At 37.7% G+C, this 13856-nt stretch overlaps 1 protein-coding gene across 2 annotated transcripts; it reads left to right on the forward strand.

Annotated features, from left to right (window-relative positions):
* The first annotated feature begins 3882 nt into the window (after nt 1-3882).
* Nucleotides 3883-13403, forward strand: LOC122994569 (LIM/homeobox protein Lhx8-like). 2 transcript variants are annotated; one of them, XM_044369306.1, is made up of 8 exons: nt 3883-4063; nt 5996-6148; nt 6836-6957; nt 10128-10348; nt 10957-11060; nt 11443-11538; nt 11902-12082; nt 12430-13403. In XM_044369306.1, exons 1-8 carry the CDS (start codon nt 4037-4039, stop codon nt 12504-12506), a joined length of 981 nt encoding a protein of 326 aa, XP_044225241.1. In that variant the 5' UTR covers nt 3883-4036; the 3' UTR covers nt 12507-13403. The 2 variants fall into 2 exon arrangements, with proteins under 2 accessions (XP_044225241.1, XP_044225240.1); XM_044369305.1 differs by lacking the exon at nt 3883-4063 and adding an exon at nt 5262-5654.
* Nucleotides 13404-13856: the final 453 nt, after the last annotated feature.

The raw sequence follows: 13856 nt of genomic DNA on the forward strand, positions 1-13856 counted from the left end.
CCTGCAGGGATTTTAAAAGTTGTTTTTGTTTACTTAATTTAATTTCTAAAGCAAAAGTCTTCAATGTAAAACCAATGACCACATTAGAGCCACAAACTGAGGCCGCAGTTGTACAAGTTACATGAACGTTGTTTAAGAACACATTGACCACAAGCTGGTTATACAGCTTGCTGCAATCAAGATAAGATCATTCTCCTTGTTTGACTGTATGTTTACATCAAATGTACCTGTGGTGTTGAATATTTGTGCAGATGCCAAGAGCAGAAAGTCAAAGCAACAAGATTGATCTACTGTAAGCCATTCTCATACTGCGTAGAAGTGTAACCATGTATAGAAAACAAAGTCAATGTTGAAGAAGAAGCTGCGTAGCTTCCATAGCATGGCTGGAGAGGGACTTTTATTTTGAATTTGACAGCTAATGAATCGAAATAGTGTTGAAACAGTAATAATGAACATTGTAGTTTTGCAGGGGCTGTTACAATCCTTGTACCATCTTAATGAAAACAGTAAATACATAACATACAGTAGACAAACTGTCTGTATGATCTAGTCCTTTAAGTCATTTTTTCCTCGGCCATGAGAGTCAGCATCTGCTACTACTGTGCCATGTGATATGCTTCAGTGCTGGAAAATACACTTCATCTACTGACCCCTCTAATTGTATCCGTCTGTATAGTTTCCAGTGTACAGAGTGAAAGGACCACCGTCTTCCAGTCATGTCCTTCCATCCATACCTGTCACAACTAAACACTTTCTGTCAGGAGTCAGGTAACCAATGGAAACTTGGCAGTTGGCAAGGAAGGTGGTCTCTCCCTCCACATACACGCACACACTGGTCAGACAGTGCACATACAGTCACATCTAATCTATGACCAGTGACTCTCCCTGACATCAAGTTAAGTAATCTCAGATGCCTACACACACACACACACATACACACAAACACGCAAATGCGTGTATGGTGACACACCCGTACCGTGTCACTTCCAAGCAGTGAGATAAGCCACAGCATGTCATGGCCAAACCAAAAGCAACTGCTGCTTTAAAGCAAAAACAACTGTGTGTTTGTGGGATGCTGGGATGTTTTTGGCTCAGGAGGGAAACCAAGCCCACTAACAAACACTGCCACCGCTCACGAACCCTGATGTCATAACGATAAATGTGCCACTGTACAGTTCAGGGGTAGAAAAGGGGCAACAACCTTTTCTCACTAGATACTATTTGACCAGATTTTCCCACTAAAAACTGCACCTATGTTTCACCTAATCAAACTATTGCACAAGATTAAATGAGATATTGTATGTATAAAAAAATTGTTCTATCTCTTGTTCTAAACACAAAACTTGCATAAAGCGATTCAGCATTAGAGCTTCATCTTGTTGCACATCTGATACTTTTAGGCAGATGCAGGTTAAAGAAAATAATCCTCCTTGTGAATGCTAACGCTAAAAGGTTTGACAACTAAATGACCCATCAGCTCTCTTCAAGAGGCAGGTGTCTGCAGTGTGTGAGTGTGTCCAGAGCTCTCAGACCTTCTTAACTCATGACATTTTTGAAAAAGTGGTAATTAAGGCCCCTACATAAAGGTAATTTCCGCAGTTTTCAACTGTACCAGGCAATTTTTTTTAAATTTTCATATTGACAGGTTTATAAACCAGAAATTGTACTGTGACATTTATGTGAAGGAAAAAACCTTGATCTAAACTAAAGGATAATGTCCTTTTAACATTAAGTCTGCCGTGATGGTAAACATTCAGAGGGCTAATTGTCGGCTGCCCTCACTCCCTCCTCCATTTGAATGAATTCGCAGATGCTGTCTGCAGGAGTGTTTTCCTAAATCCTCAAATCCTATGAAGGGGATGGGATTAGGGAGCAGTGGAGTGGAGGGGTCTGCCACAGGTGAGAGACAACAAAAAGGATTTTATTTGCAGTCTACGTTAAAACAGTTGGCTGCTTTATTATTAGAACAATGTATGTATTTCATTTGCCTTGTGTTTTCTTTCCTAAAATATTGATAATCTGACAAACTCACGAGATTTATCCTGTTAACTATACCATTAAATATTCAGTATATACAAAACATGTTTTGCTTTAGCTGTTCTGAACACCTGGAGTAGATCTTCACAGGGAAAAGTATCAGGCTCACAGAAAATGATGCGCTTTATATTTCCAGCAGTAAAATTTCAAAAGCTTCACAATGTTTTATCTAATAGAATTGACTGTAAATCGGATATTCACCGGTGAGCTGAAACTGATACGACTAAAATAGCAAATAAATATTTTCTAAATTCCTCTTTTTGGGAAGTTTAGGAATAAACCCAACATTTTACACATTCTGTATCCTGGATTTCTTCAAAGTCCTAATAGACGGATGAATGTCTGGTTGCTGCTTTAATGCTCCCAAAGTCTTAAAATGTGATGTGATCGTAACAAAAAATGCTGGTGAGCCACTCAGCGTCATCTAAGGGAGAATCTTACAGCTTAAAATGATAACATTCTGTCCAGTGGAGATAGTGTCAAAGATTTGACATCCCAAACAGTAATCATATAACTATATTTCATTTAAAATACTAGTCAGATCAGTCTTGCAACATGTAAAACTGCAATACTATAATTTGTTTGGGGGTTCAATCAGTAAATTAGATGTTTTTGTGGTTCTTACAGTTGTAAGATAGTTTACACTTTTTTATGACATGTTTAATGCTATCTATCCTACAAGCATGCCATTAAAATTCACCTTAAAGACCCTGTTTTGAAGGCTGGAGGACAGAGCTATTGGGTTGCATATGCACAGATAAGACCCAGAGGGATTCTTGACCTAGTCCCTTGCCTTGCCATTCACAAAGTGCCCTCTGAGAATGTTTTCATTCATGCCTTTTCGACCCCGGTCTTTGGCTTGCTATCATCTTCATTTAAGGTTTGACAAGGTAATCATGGAAGAAGAGGTTCTCTGTAGAAACAAGAGCACTCGCTCTTTCCAAAAGAATGAGAGACCACAATGTCACAGCCAGACCCTGTCTGTGTGTGCCTAAAAGCAAAAAGGGATAAAACTTAATAGATACGCATTTGATTTATTGAGTTACTTATGTTGCATGTCAGAAATAGAGTTTCACTCAGTCTGAGGTAATTTAATCCATGAAACTATGTTGTTCTAATTTATTCTGACCATGTTTGTGGAGTTAAGGCGGAGGTTTTGCTGTGTTGGGGAGTTGCCCTGGGAGTGCTGCTGGTCAGACGGTGTAGATGTCTAAATAAATATAATTCAGTCCCCAAACTCGACCTGTCCTGTGTTTATAATGTCCCAAATGGCAAAAAAAAAGATGAGAAATACTGATAGTGTCAGCCTGGGCTAACTGAATCTAAATGTCTCTCACAGGAAAAGATCTGAAAGATCTTAGAAAGCAGCCTCAAGTGCTGAAGTCAGAGTGGACTGTGGAGAGTATAATAATATATCATTTCTGTTCAGTAAGCATTTTTTTTTTTTTTTTGCGGAGTGATTTTTAACTTAGCTATATGAGCCCAATTTGACAAGGTTTTCAAGGCTGTGATACATTTTTTTCTGCTGGTTTTCTTTTTTTTTTGCGGCTGTTTTAAATATTAAACCCAACACAGCAGCATCACTTTGCTCATTATGAGAAGTTGAGAAATGACCCAGCAAACTGCTCTTGCACCGCATCACAATTTATTGATCATAAATTAAATACGTAAATTGATCTCATTATGTCATCGTGAGAACAACAAATAAAAACAGAGGTAACTGTCATGCTAAAAATAAAAAGTTTTGATTGATGCAGCAGCGGGCGGGTCCAGACAGTCAGAGTGGGAGGCGCGCTGAGCTTTTTAAAATGACTAGAAAAAAGCTGAGACTCGTACCAGCGGCGAAAGAGCTAAGTCTTCATAAGAGAAAGAAGCAACGCTGAAGTGACAATCTGGAGTACAGTGGACTAATAACAAGGTGCAACAGTCTGCTGCTGTGGAGTAACAACATCTGGCTGAACGGGGATGCAACGCAGGAGCCGGCAGATGCTCCGTGAAAATGTTTAACTCTGTCTCCAACAGCGTGGTGAGTTGGATATATTCACATTAATAGTTCTAATATCTTTTCTACAAGTTCAAATAGATTTTACTACAGACTGGAGGTTTCATTTCCCCGCTGAAATAACAAGGAAGAAATGCTTCGGCGACGTTCGTTAATTAGGTGGGACCCAAACTTTTCTATTACCCATTATATTTTATTATATTATATTATATACCACCGTATAATCATTAAGAACATATTATTATTATTATTATTATTATTATTATTATTATTATTATTATTATTCATTTTTCGATTAAAAAATGAAGGCAAGATGAAGGTTTGATAACAGTAGGATATAAAGCTTGCCATAAATTATTTTCTGCTAATAGAAATGGATGGAAATTTGAAGGGTGTGTTTTTTTCCATGCTTTGCTGTCCCCACGTATTGTTTAACAGAAAATAATTGACTTACAAGCTACAGTACAACTTAGGATAGTGAAGCTACAGGCCTAAACCATAAAAGTGACTTAAACATGAGGTTGAGGTTTCATTAAAAGGCTGTATGTTGTATCTAGCAAGTAATCTGACATTTGGTCATATTAATGACATATGAGGGAGGTATACAGATCCAGTACTTCCGGTTTTTTTGTTTTGTTTTTTGTTTTGTTTTTTGTTTTAGCATTATATCAAATTCTGTATGAAAGAGATCAATTTAAAAAAATGCAATAGTCCACTTTGTGGCCTTGTTGTTTTCGCATTAATGCGTTGCACAAATATTCATTATCCACCTAATATCCAACAAAAGTAACCTATCTCCGAGAATTTTTCATTAAAGACAAAAAAAAAACATTATTCCCAAAGTGTCTTTCGCACAAAATGTAGCGTTACTTGCATCAGCATGTGGGCCAATTGTGTTTTTATTTATTTATTTTTGTATTTTATTTCGATTGTAGTAGGGCTATTTTCTGTCTACACAAAAAGATTTTTAGATTATTAAAATATGTCTCGGCAACATATTGCTACAGTTCAGAAAGGCAGCCAAACCAGCCAAATTCATGACAGAGTTGTGCACAATGGAGTTTAATATAGAAGGAATGTGGGGGAATCACGCTGAAAGAGCCGCAGGTAAAACTCACCTGCGGCTGGCTGATGGCTCGTTATCATATGCACGTGCTCAGCTGAGCACAATTAAACAGAATCTCATTCAGCTGTGAGCGCGTGCTGAGGGCCGGTCTAATGGTGTCCCAGGTAGCTAATTGAACACACGGAGAAATCTGTTGTTTCGTGGCAAACAAAGCTCTAAAGTGGTAAAAGACGTCCCCGAGGAAGTTAATATATGCACCACTGTAGTCCACGGCAAACATGACCGTACATAAATACAATAAAGGCACAGATAGGGATACCAGAAATTTGGTCAAATATTTCGTTTTGGAGGGGTGACCTTTATTAATGAGGTCATCTCTGTGGTTGTCATGGAAATGTGAAGGGGTTCAAGGGGACATTAGCTTACTTGTGGTCACTCCGGCCTGTGCGTCACTTCGGGCTTGTCGCTGAGACGATGTCGGAGAGAGAAAGGGGAACGACGGAGGTTGTTTTCACTCAGCTACAACAAGGAAATATTTTTGTCGACACAGTAGGTGTTTTCAAGATCAAATTAACGACTTTTTGTCTGAGTTCACACAGCTTAAAGGTGTGGGCCAACAGGCAGAGGGTGAAAAGTTAAATGGAAGGAAGCTCGCCTGACGGCGCATTAAGTTTTTAATTCTTATATAGAATATATCACAATATGCTAACCAAACAAGCTAGTTTTAAAGTTGTTTTGGACACTTGCTTCGCTTTTGTTGAGAGGCTAATCAACCTTAGAACGACGCTCTAAATTTTGTAATTGAGGTATTTTATGAAATGGTAATTTTCAAAGTCAGAAAAGGTTCTTTATAAGCTGTTGTTACATTGTCAGACTGTGGCTTCTGACAGGGTTCCTCCGGGCCTGATGATGTTTTCGAGGAGGACTCGTATTCCCCCTCCTCCCTCTCCTCGTCCTCCTCCGTCCCCGCTGTGGCCTCCCTGCAGGGTAAACCCCTGTGCGCGTCCTGCGGCCTGGAGATAGTGGACAGATACCTGCTCAAGGTAGACTGACATCAAAACCCGTAGCCTATAACCATGGCTGGCATAAGGCTCATGGGCAACACGGCAATTATAGGCATATTCGTAAGGAAGCTATTATAGAGCCATTTAGCCTCAGTGTTTCCAGTTTCTAATGGCTGAGGCTAATTTTACCGTCGAGGATTAAGAGTCAATTAACCTGATTTTATGTATTTAAGACATTTATTTGGTACTAGAATTATTCCACCTCTTTTTAGTTTTTCCCTCCTCTCTTACAATGTAAAATTTAAATTTTAAACATTTTAAAAATGAATATGTACATTAAGATTATGAGATCCCCTTTTGCATCATGTTTCACATTTTAAATTTGAATTTGTGTTTCAAATTGGTAATTTTTACAATTTTTGACACGCTGTACATCAACAGTTTGGCTTCCATTTACAGTTTCATGCTGCTTACAGTGCCATAGTTGATGTTTTTCTTTATTTCTGGCACCATGCTACATCATTAGTGCATTACAGTAGTATATTTTGAATTTGAGTCTATTATTAACTTTCTTCACTAAAAAGCGAACCAATAAATTAGCCAAATAATCTCAAAATCAGAGGCTTAGTAGTTTTAGCAGTCTCTTAAATGCATTCAGTATAAGGATAACTGCCAGTATTCTATTTTAAATGTTGTGTAAAATAAAACCTTTTTTTTCTGTTTCAGGTGAACAACTTGTGCTGGCATGTGCGCTGCCTCTCATGCAGTGTGTGTAATACATCATTGGGGCGGCACGTGAGCTGCTATATCAAAGATAAACAGGTTTTCTGCAAACTCGACTACTTCAGGTATGACATCCCTGACGACTTATGTTAAAAAAACTTATGATTATGATAAGATAAGAACAAGTTTGATGTTTGTCCATGTTCCATCAGTGGTCCAGACTAATTTTTATGTGTATAGCTTCATCAGTTTTACATAACTCTTCACTGTGTGATTGAGGGGAGAATAATGCTGACAACTTGTCACATGGGGGAACTTTGAAAAACACTAGGGGTAAAAAGGTAGGTAGCAGAATTTTGCCACTTGATGTTAAAAATCAACATAACACCTTGGAAGGCAAGAAAATAATATTTTGTAGATTTACATGTTTTCTGCCATGAGAAGGTCTGAAAACTTAGCATTACCAGAATGAATGGATAATTTTTATATGTATTTCTTTAGGAGTAAAAGACCAATATGCCCCTTTTTAAGTGAATGAAGCTGACTCAGGTGAAAACAATGTCACTAATTTTGTTTATTTCTCTATTCTGGAAAAAGAGGAAACTGTAACACTAAACTTCAATGGACATTTAGAATTTTAACTTCAACTCCAGTTTAGTTAAAGTGCACGTCACCCAGAGAGTCTCTGTACACTTTACAAGTCAATAAAAACAACATGTAAAAGTACACACACACTGACACACACATACACAAGTAATAATGTTAATATTACAACAAGGTCGAGGCTAGTCATTTTGAAAACAGGGATCACATAATTATAACAGGGTTGGGATAGCTACATGTCAAGGAGGAAAACAGAAAGTGATTTGGGTTTCCAGTCGGTGAAATTAGGAGAGGTCATTGTAAACTTCAAGTATTTCAACAAAAGTATTTTACATAATCTGACAGACTCTCCTAATTAAGGAAACATTGTCAGCAGTGTTGTCTCTCTCTCTTCACATATCTAACTGCTTTGAAAATGTCTTTCATTTAAGACAAATGAACAACCAATATTAATTTTATTTCAGCCTATTGTACTCACTTGGATTCCTTGATTTTATTTCAGTTTAATATCAATTTTGAAAAACAGGCTAGTTTATCATTTTGACTGACAGAATTTTGGATTACAATGCCTCTGAATTGAATATGAAGTAGATCAGACTCTGAGGAGATACTTAACAGCATGTAGAGTGTTTTATAATTTATGACATATTGACCCCACAGCTTCAATATCAAAACAACATTAAATAAACAGTCAATAAATAAGCATGTGTCAATGTGACAGCTTTACAGTCTGTGTAATGGAAGAGTGGCTGTGTTTGTGTTTTTATAAATTAGAGCTATAGATATATGTAGAGATAGGTTAGTCTGCAATTTTAGTCTTGGATTATAATGAATATTACTGCTTAAAAGTGGAAACATTTGTTTTGGATGGATTGTATTCATGCATTTTCATTTTGATCCATTCATGGGGAACACTGGGAGTACACGGAATAGTGCCATCAGGGGCAGATTTAGTGATTTGGGGGCCCTAGTCAAACTCAGTCATGGGGCCTATTTCATGCCTTATTTTCAGCCTTTGTCTCATTGAGAATATTAGTATTGGTGGTGGTAGAAGTAGTAGCCAACTCAAAATACCACACTAAACATACTCTGTTAAAAATAAAAGTCCTGCATTCAAACATGTACTTAAGTAAAAATGCAGAAGTATTATTACCACAATGTTACGTTATAGATTTAACTACCCAGCAGCATATAAGGTAGTTTAAATTGACATTCAAATGTTGCTGATAAGGTAGTGTGTCTGTTGTAGTGATGATAATAATATAAGTAACATGTAAAATAATATAATTCAAGTAAAACTTTAAATGCAGGACTTTGACTTGTAATGGAGTATTTTTATTTAACACTATTGTGACTTTAAAGATCTGAATACTTCCTCCATCACTAGCAGCAGCATGTTGCTACATGTTGTTTTCTTCTGTCCTGAAAGCAGTTTTCTTTTCTTGTAGACTACTAGTTGACTCTCCCTCTTCCTTGAATGCAGTTTTTTTTTTCTTATGTCATCATCGTTCTCTTTGTCTGTTTTCATGAGGGTTTGTAGGAGAAGAGGGTAGATGCTCTCATCTAACAAATGAGTCAATGTGACAGGAACATGTTAGTAACTGTGGTCCTGCTAGTAGTTTCAGGAGGAGCAACAGAAAAGCAGATTACCTTTTGAGTTTTACAATGATTTACTTTACTTTTCCTGTTTTGTTTTGTTTTTCTTTTGGAATGTGTTTTGTGATAATGCTGTGTCACTTCTTGATGTGTTGAATTGCACATTACCTTGAAGAGTTTCTGCGTCCTTAGCAACATGTGAGTTGAGAGGTGTGCAGCAGCTTGTCCAGTAGTCAGTTGATTTGTAGTGCATGGGGGGGTTGCACGTTGACAGTGATTTTTTTTTTTTTTTTTTTTTTTTTTTTTTTTCTCTCAAAGTTCTTTGGGGTCTTTTGTAAGTAATTTCAGGGTATAGAGAGTTTGAATAGTAACACAATTTTGTATGTTTCATATCTAAACTTATTATTATAATAAATCTATAGCAGTGGTCTACCTTGCCTAATGGTAAAGTCCGCCCCTGAGTGCCATGGGTTTGGGTTCATCAAAGGAAAATTTTGTTATTGTTTGGATATTAACTGAAGTTATGGGTCCAGCAATCAGATCTCACAGTCAGCTGGCATTGACAGGTGACATTAAATCCTAATGACATGATGGGTAGTTTACACCAACAGCCAGCTAAGTGCATCCACTCCTCAAGCCAGCCTGGTACAGGCTGAGTGTTGGCTGTTGATAATCTCACACACATACTGGTACATGTTGGTAATGAGGGACCAATTGAACAGACAGGCTGTCCCCAAAATCTTTCCCAGAAGTGGTTATACTTTTAACGGGTTAGACTCCAGAACAGACCAGATACATGCAGTAACTAGTGATAAAAGGTCGACATGTTAATTTGAGGGTAAAAAGGAGGCAACTGTAGAGTAAATTTTAACATTATCACAATATATATAAGTACTGGGAGACTGAAAAGATGTAGTGTGTGTGGTATATTCTCGTTCTTTTGCAAGATGTATAAAACCTGTTTTGTCCATGGTGGTCAGCATCTCCACAGACTGACTAAATATTACTGAACTATCATTGATCCCCTAACCCCTATACACTTCAGCTAAATAAAAGTAATGATTCCTCCTCACACGTTTTTTGCACTCTTCTTCAGGAGGTATGGGACCCGCTGTGCTCGCTGTGGCCGTAACATCCATTCTAGTGACTGGGTGCGTCGGGCACGAGGCAGCACCTTCCACCTGGCTTGTTTCTCCTGCACATCTTGTAAGCGGCAGCTGTCCACTGGGGAGGAGTGTGGACTACTAGAGAACAGAGTCTTCTGCCGTCCACACTATGACATTATGATGGAAAATATCAAGCACGCTAAGGAAAATGGTGAGTGAATGGATAGGATAAATAATAGATGGATAACAAGGGTTTGGCTGGATAACCAAAACCTTGAAAGAAAAAACTCATTAGGAGTGTGTTGAACAAAAACATTAATCTAATTTATAAACACTTCTTCAGTATTTGTAACAGTCTCATATCAAACTATATTAAAAACAGATTAGATTACATGCAACTGTTACAAATCATTTTAAATCAGTTTCGCTCAACAAAACACTGTGTATCCTTGAGCCCTAACAAACCTGTTGAATGATTTTCTACATCATACAACATTTGCAGAGTGGATTTATCTTAAACATTTGAAACCGACATTGTTTACATCCATGTTTACTAGTTGGCAGCTAGTAAACATGGATGCCTTTTTAGCACATTGCTGCACTTCTTGGTGCATTAGAGCTACCTGTAGATCAGTGGAATAATGTGAAACTAATGGCAGGAATGTGTAACGTGTGTACAGTATGTGTATCCTCATGCACATACTGAAACTACGAGCCCAACATGGATTTAACAATTAAAGAAAAATACAATGGTAGCAAAAAATGGCAGATGATGCATGATGATAATCTTTGTAATGTGTCCTGTGTCTTATCCTTAAGAGCAACCAAAAACAGAAGAAGATGAGGCAGACAAAGATGGCTCCAGCACCATGCCCAGACCTGCTAAAAGGGCCAGGACCAGCTTTACTGTTGACCAGTTACAGGTACTGTGTGTGTGTGTGTGTGTGTGTGTGTGTGTGTGTGTGTGTGTCATTACTACTGCTGCAGTTATTGGGTCAATTTTTCTTTCTGACATTTGTCAGTATGATTGATGACTTCCACAAAGGTGTTAGTCAAAGAATGTTTGACTGATATTTGTATGTCCAGAAACAAGACTCCAGATGAGTGTTAATGTTCCTCTGTGTCCAGGACGTGTAAATATGTTTGCCAGAACAAATAAAAAGCCAATGATATGTGGTCAGCTTGTTTGATGATTTTCTGCCCTCTAGTGGCATTTATTATATTGCACTTTCAGTGCACTGGTGTCTTGTTAAAAAAATCAACCAACCATGTAAACCATGTTTTTCCTGTCAACTCCGTCTCTAGGTAATGCAAACTCAGTTTGCTAAAGATAACAACCCTGATGCCCAGACTCTCCAGAAACTGGCAGAGAGGACCGGTCTCAGCCGCAGGGTTATCCAGGTAGGCCAAAACTGCAACTTTTGCTGTCAGGAAAATCACTGTGGTTTAAATACTATTTATTTCATCACATTGTGGAAAAGATACAGACTACATTGAGTCAGGATATATGCTCACAGTGGATAAAGACTGATGGCTTTGTGCAATGATTCTAGTTGAATGACTCCAAGTGGAGTCCTGTAGTTGGGCTTTACCCACTTATATTTTATGTTTATACACTAAAAATGTGCATGCACATATGTAACTGATCCAGATGGGTCTGTTTAACTCTAAGAGGACTGACCCTCCCACTGTTGTACCAATAGTATAATGCACGGAAACTCAACTAATTGTCACATTATTATCAATCTGTTCTCTCCACTTCAGGTTTGGTTTCAGAACTGCCGAGCTCGTCAAAAGAAACACATCAGCCCACATCCTGTGTCCTCAACAATGATGACATCACTTGCTCCTGGTCAGCTGACACCACCTTTGATGGAGGATCTGCAATACACAACCTACATTTCACCAGATGCACCCCTTCTCACTACATTAACTTATATGGATGGTAAGAAAGACACACTCATCACTATGCTAACCAAGATTTTAGCAAGACAGTAAATATATCTCACCTCTAAATGCCCACGCACAGCCAGGTCAGTGCTAACAATATGCAACAAATATAGGAAAACATGTTGTATAGTCTCCATGGATACCATTTACAGCAATGTCAGAAATTCTCACGATAGTAAAAGAATCTCATTACTGCTGTATATTAGAGTCTGAATCTGATGATTTCTTAAAAAACATGCAGTAATTGTTACTCAGATTCACAAGGAAATAATGTGGTGACTTTAATAGTTTGTCTTTATGGTTCATTTATACAGTATGTATCATTTGTTTTTACTTTTCCAGTCCAAACTCCAGACCCACTTTTGCTTCAGCCCCTCATGTCTCATCCACTGGCACAACAGCCAGCCAGCCATGCCTGACTTACAGCCTGCTCTGGAGAGCTGAAACTGATTGGCCGAGGAGAAGAGCAATCATTACTGTTAAATAAACAATCCTGTGAGGGTTGGATGAGTTTAATTCATAAACTGTCCAGCAAATAACAGCACTGAATTAGTTTAATTAACTGTACCTATTGTGTGAACACACACTTCAAAGAATCAACCTGTTCAGTCACTGAATTAATATCATTTAATCACACATGGATTCATCGATGAGAAGCTGAAAATGTCAAGTAAAGTAGTGATGTTTGTAAGATGAACCTTTTTGTTAATATGTATGTGTTATGAATTTCTTTGTGTTTTAATTTATTTGGAGAATATGATGAGATAAGGCACTTTGTTGGAAAATTATGTAAACAGCTTTGGTTTTCACTAAGATGTGTTTTTTTTTTGTTTTTTTTTTTCAGGATGTATCGGAGAAATGTTTTGGAATTTACAAGAGAGAAATGAGATGATTTGTGTTTGTGTATAAAGACTACTAGATTATTTTTTTTATATTTAGATTGGGTAGATTTTAGATTGGGTTATTCTACAAATTTAAACTACTGGAAATGGTACATGAATAGAGAAATTCTCCTGTTCCTTTCTGTCTTACAGTGCAAGTATAGCAGACAGCAAGTATGGACTGTCCTCCTGCATTCTCCTCTTGCAATGCCCAAGCCTCATTCTCAACACATCTGTCTAATTTAGGAAAAACAGCATTTCTTAGGATGCTTTTCAGTAGACCATGTGTAAAGCACAGACAAACGGCAATATGATGCATGATTTGTCAATGTTGGATGCCACTAGAAGCCATGTTTGAGCTACACCTCTTGAATTGACTTTTCACATTACATGTTGATAGGTGGGAATTAAAGTTCATGGCTGCAACAAAACGCCTGTCTGTGTCTTGTTAAAATTCACTTAGCATTCCTGGGATCATCTTTGCAAAGATGGTGTTAGCGGTGGAATGTTACCTGAGTACAGTTTCTCTACTACTTTTTTCTGAAAGCTGTAGTCAGAAGTTACTTTGCAGATTAAGATGAATTTTCAGTTTTCCAACAGAACATAAAGTTGTTAAATTAGCTCCACTATAGCCAATAACTATATTACTGACTGTTCAGTAATATAGTTATTGGCTGATTACTGACTGTTCTGGTGATTTTACACAGAAAGAAAACATATCATGAGGTCCAGCTGAAACTGTTGCAACGTGTCTCTCAGTCTTTATCTCTCCCCCTGAGTTTCTGTATCTGCTCTTCACTCATTATTCTTTTCTCTCGTCTTTCTCAGTTCTCCATATAACTTTTCTTCTCATACTCTGATCTATTTCCTCTGAGTTTGTCATCCCCT

Source organism: Thunnus albacares, chromosome 12 (genome assembly GCF_914725855.1).
Source record: "Thunnus albacares chromosome 12, fThuAlb1.1, whole genome shotgun sequence".
NCBI classification, from domain to species: Eukaryota; Metazoa; Chordata; class Actinopteri; order Scombriformes; family Scombridae; genus Thunnus; species Thunnus albacares.

What these genes read in the sequence shown, in the direction of transcription:
- LOC122994569 (XM_044369305.1), top strand. Translation starts at nt 5,580, where the DNA reads ATGTCGGAGAGAGAAAGGGGAACGACGGAGGTTGTTTTCACTCAGCTA. An exon ending in GAAATATTTTTGTCGACACA is followed by an intron (nt 5,655 to 5,995) that starts GTAGGTGTTTTC and finishes GGCTTCTGACAG; the next exon opens with GGTTCCTCCGGGCCTGATGA. An exon ending in TGGACAGATACCTGCTCAAG is followed by an intron (nt 6,149 to 6,835) that starts GTAGACTGACAT and finishes TTTCTGTTTCAG; the next exon opens with GTGAACAACTTGTGCTGGCA.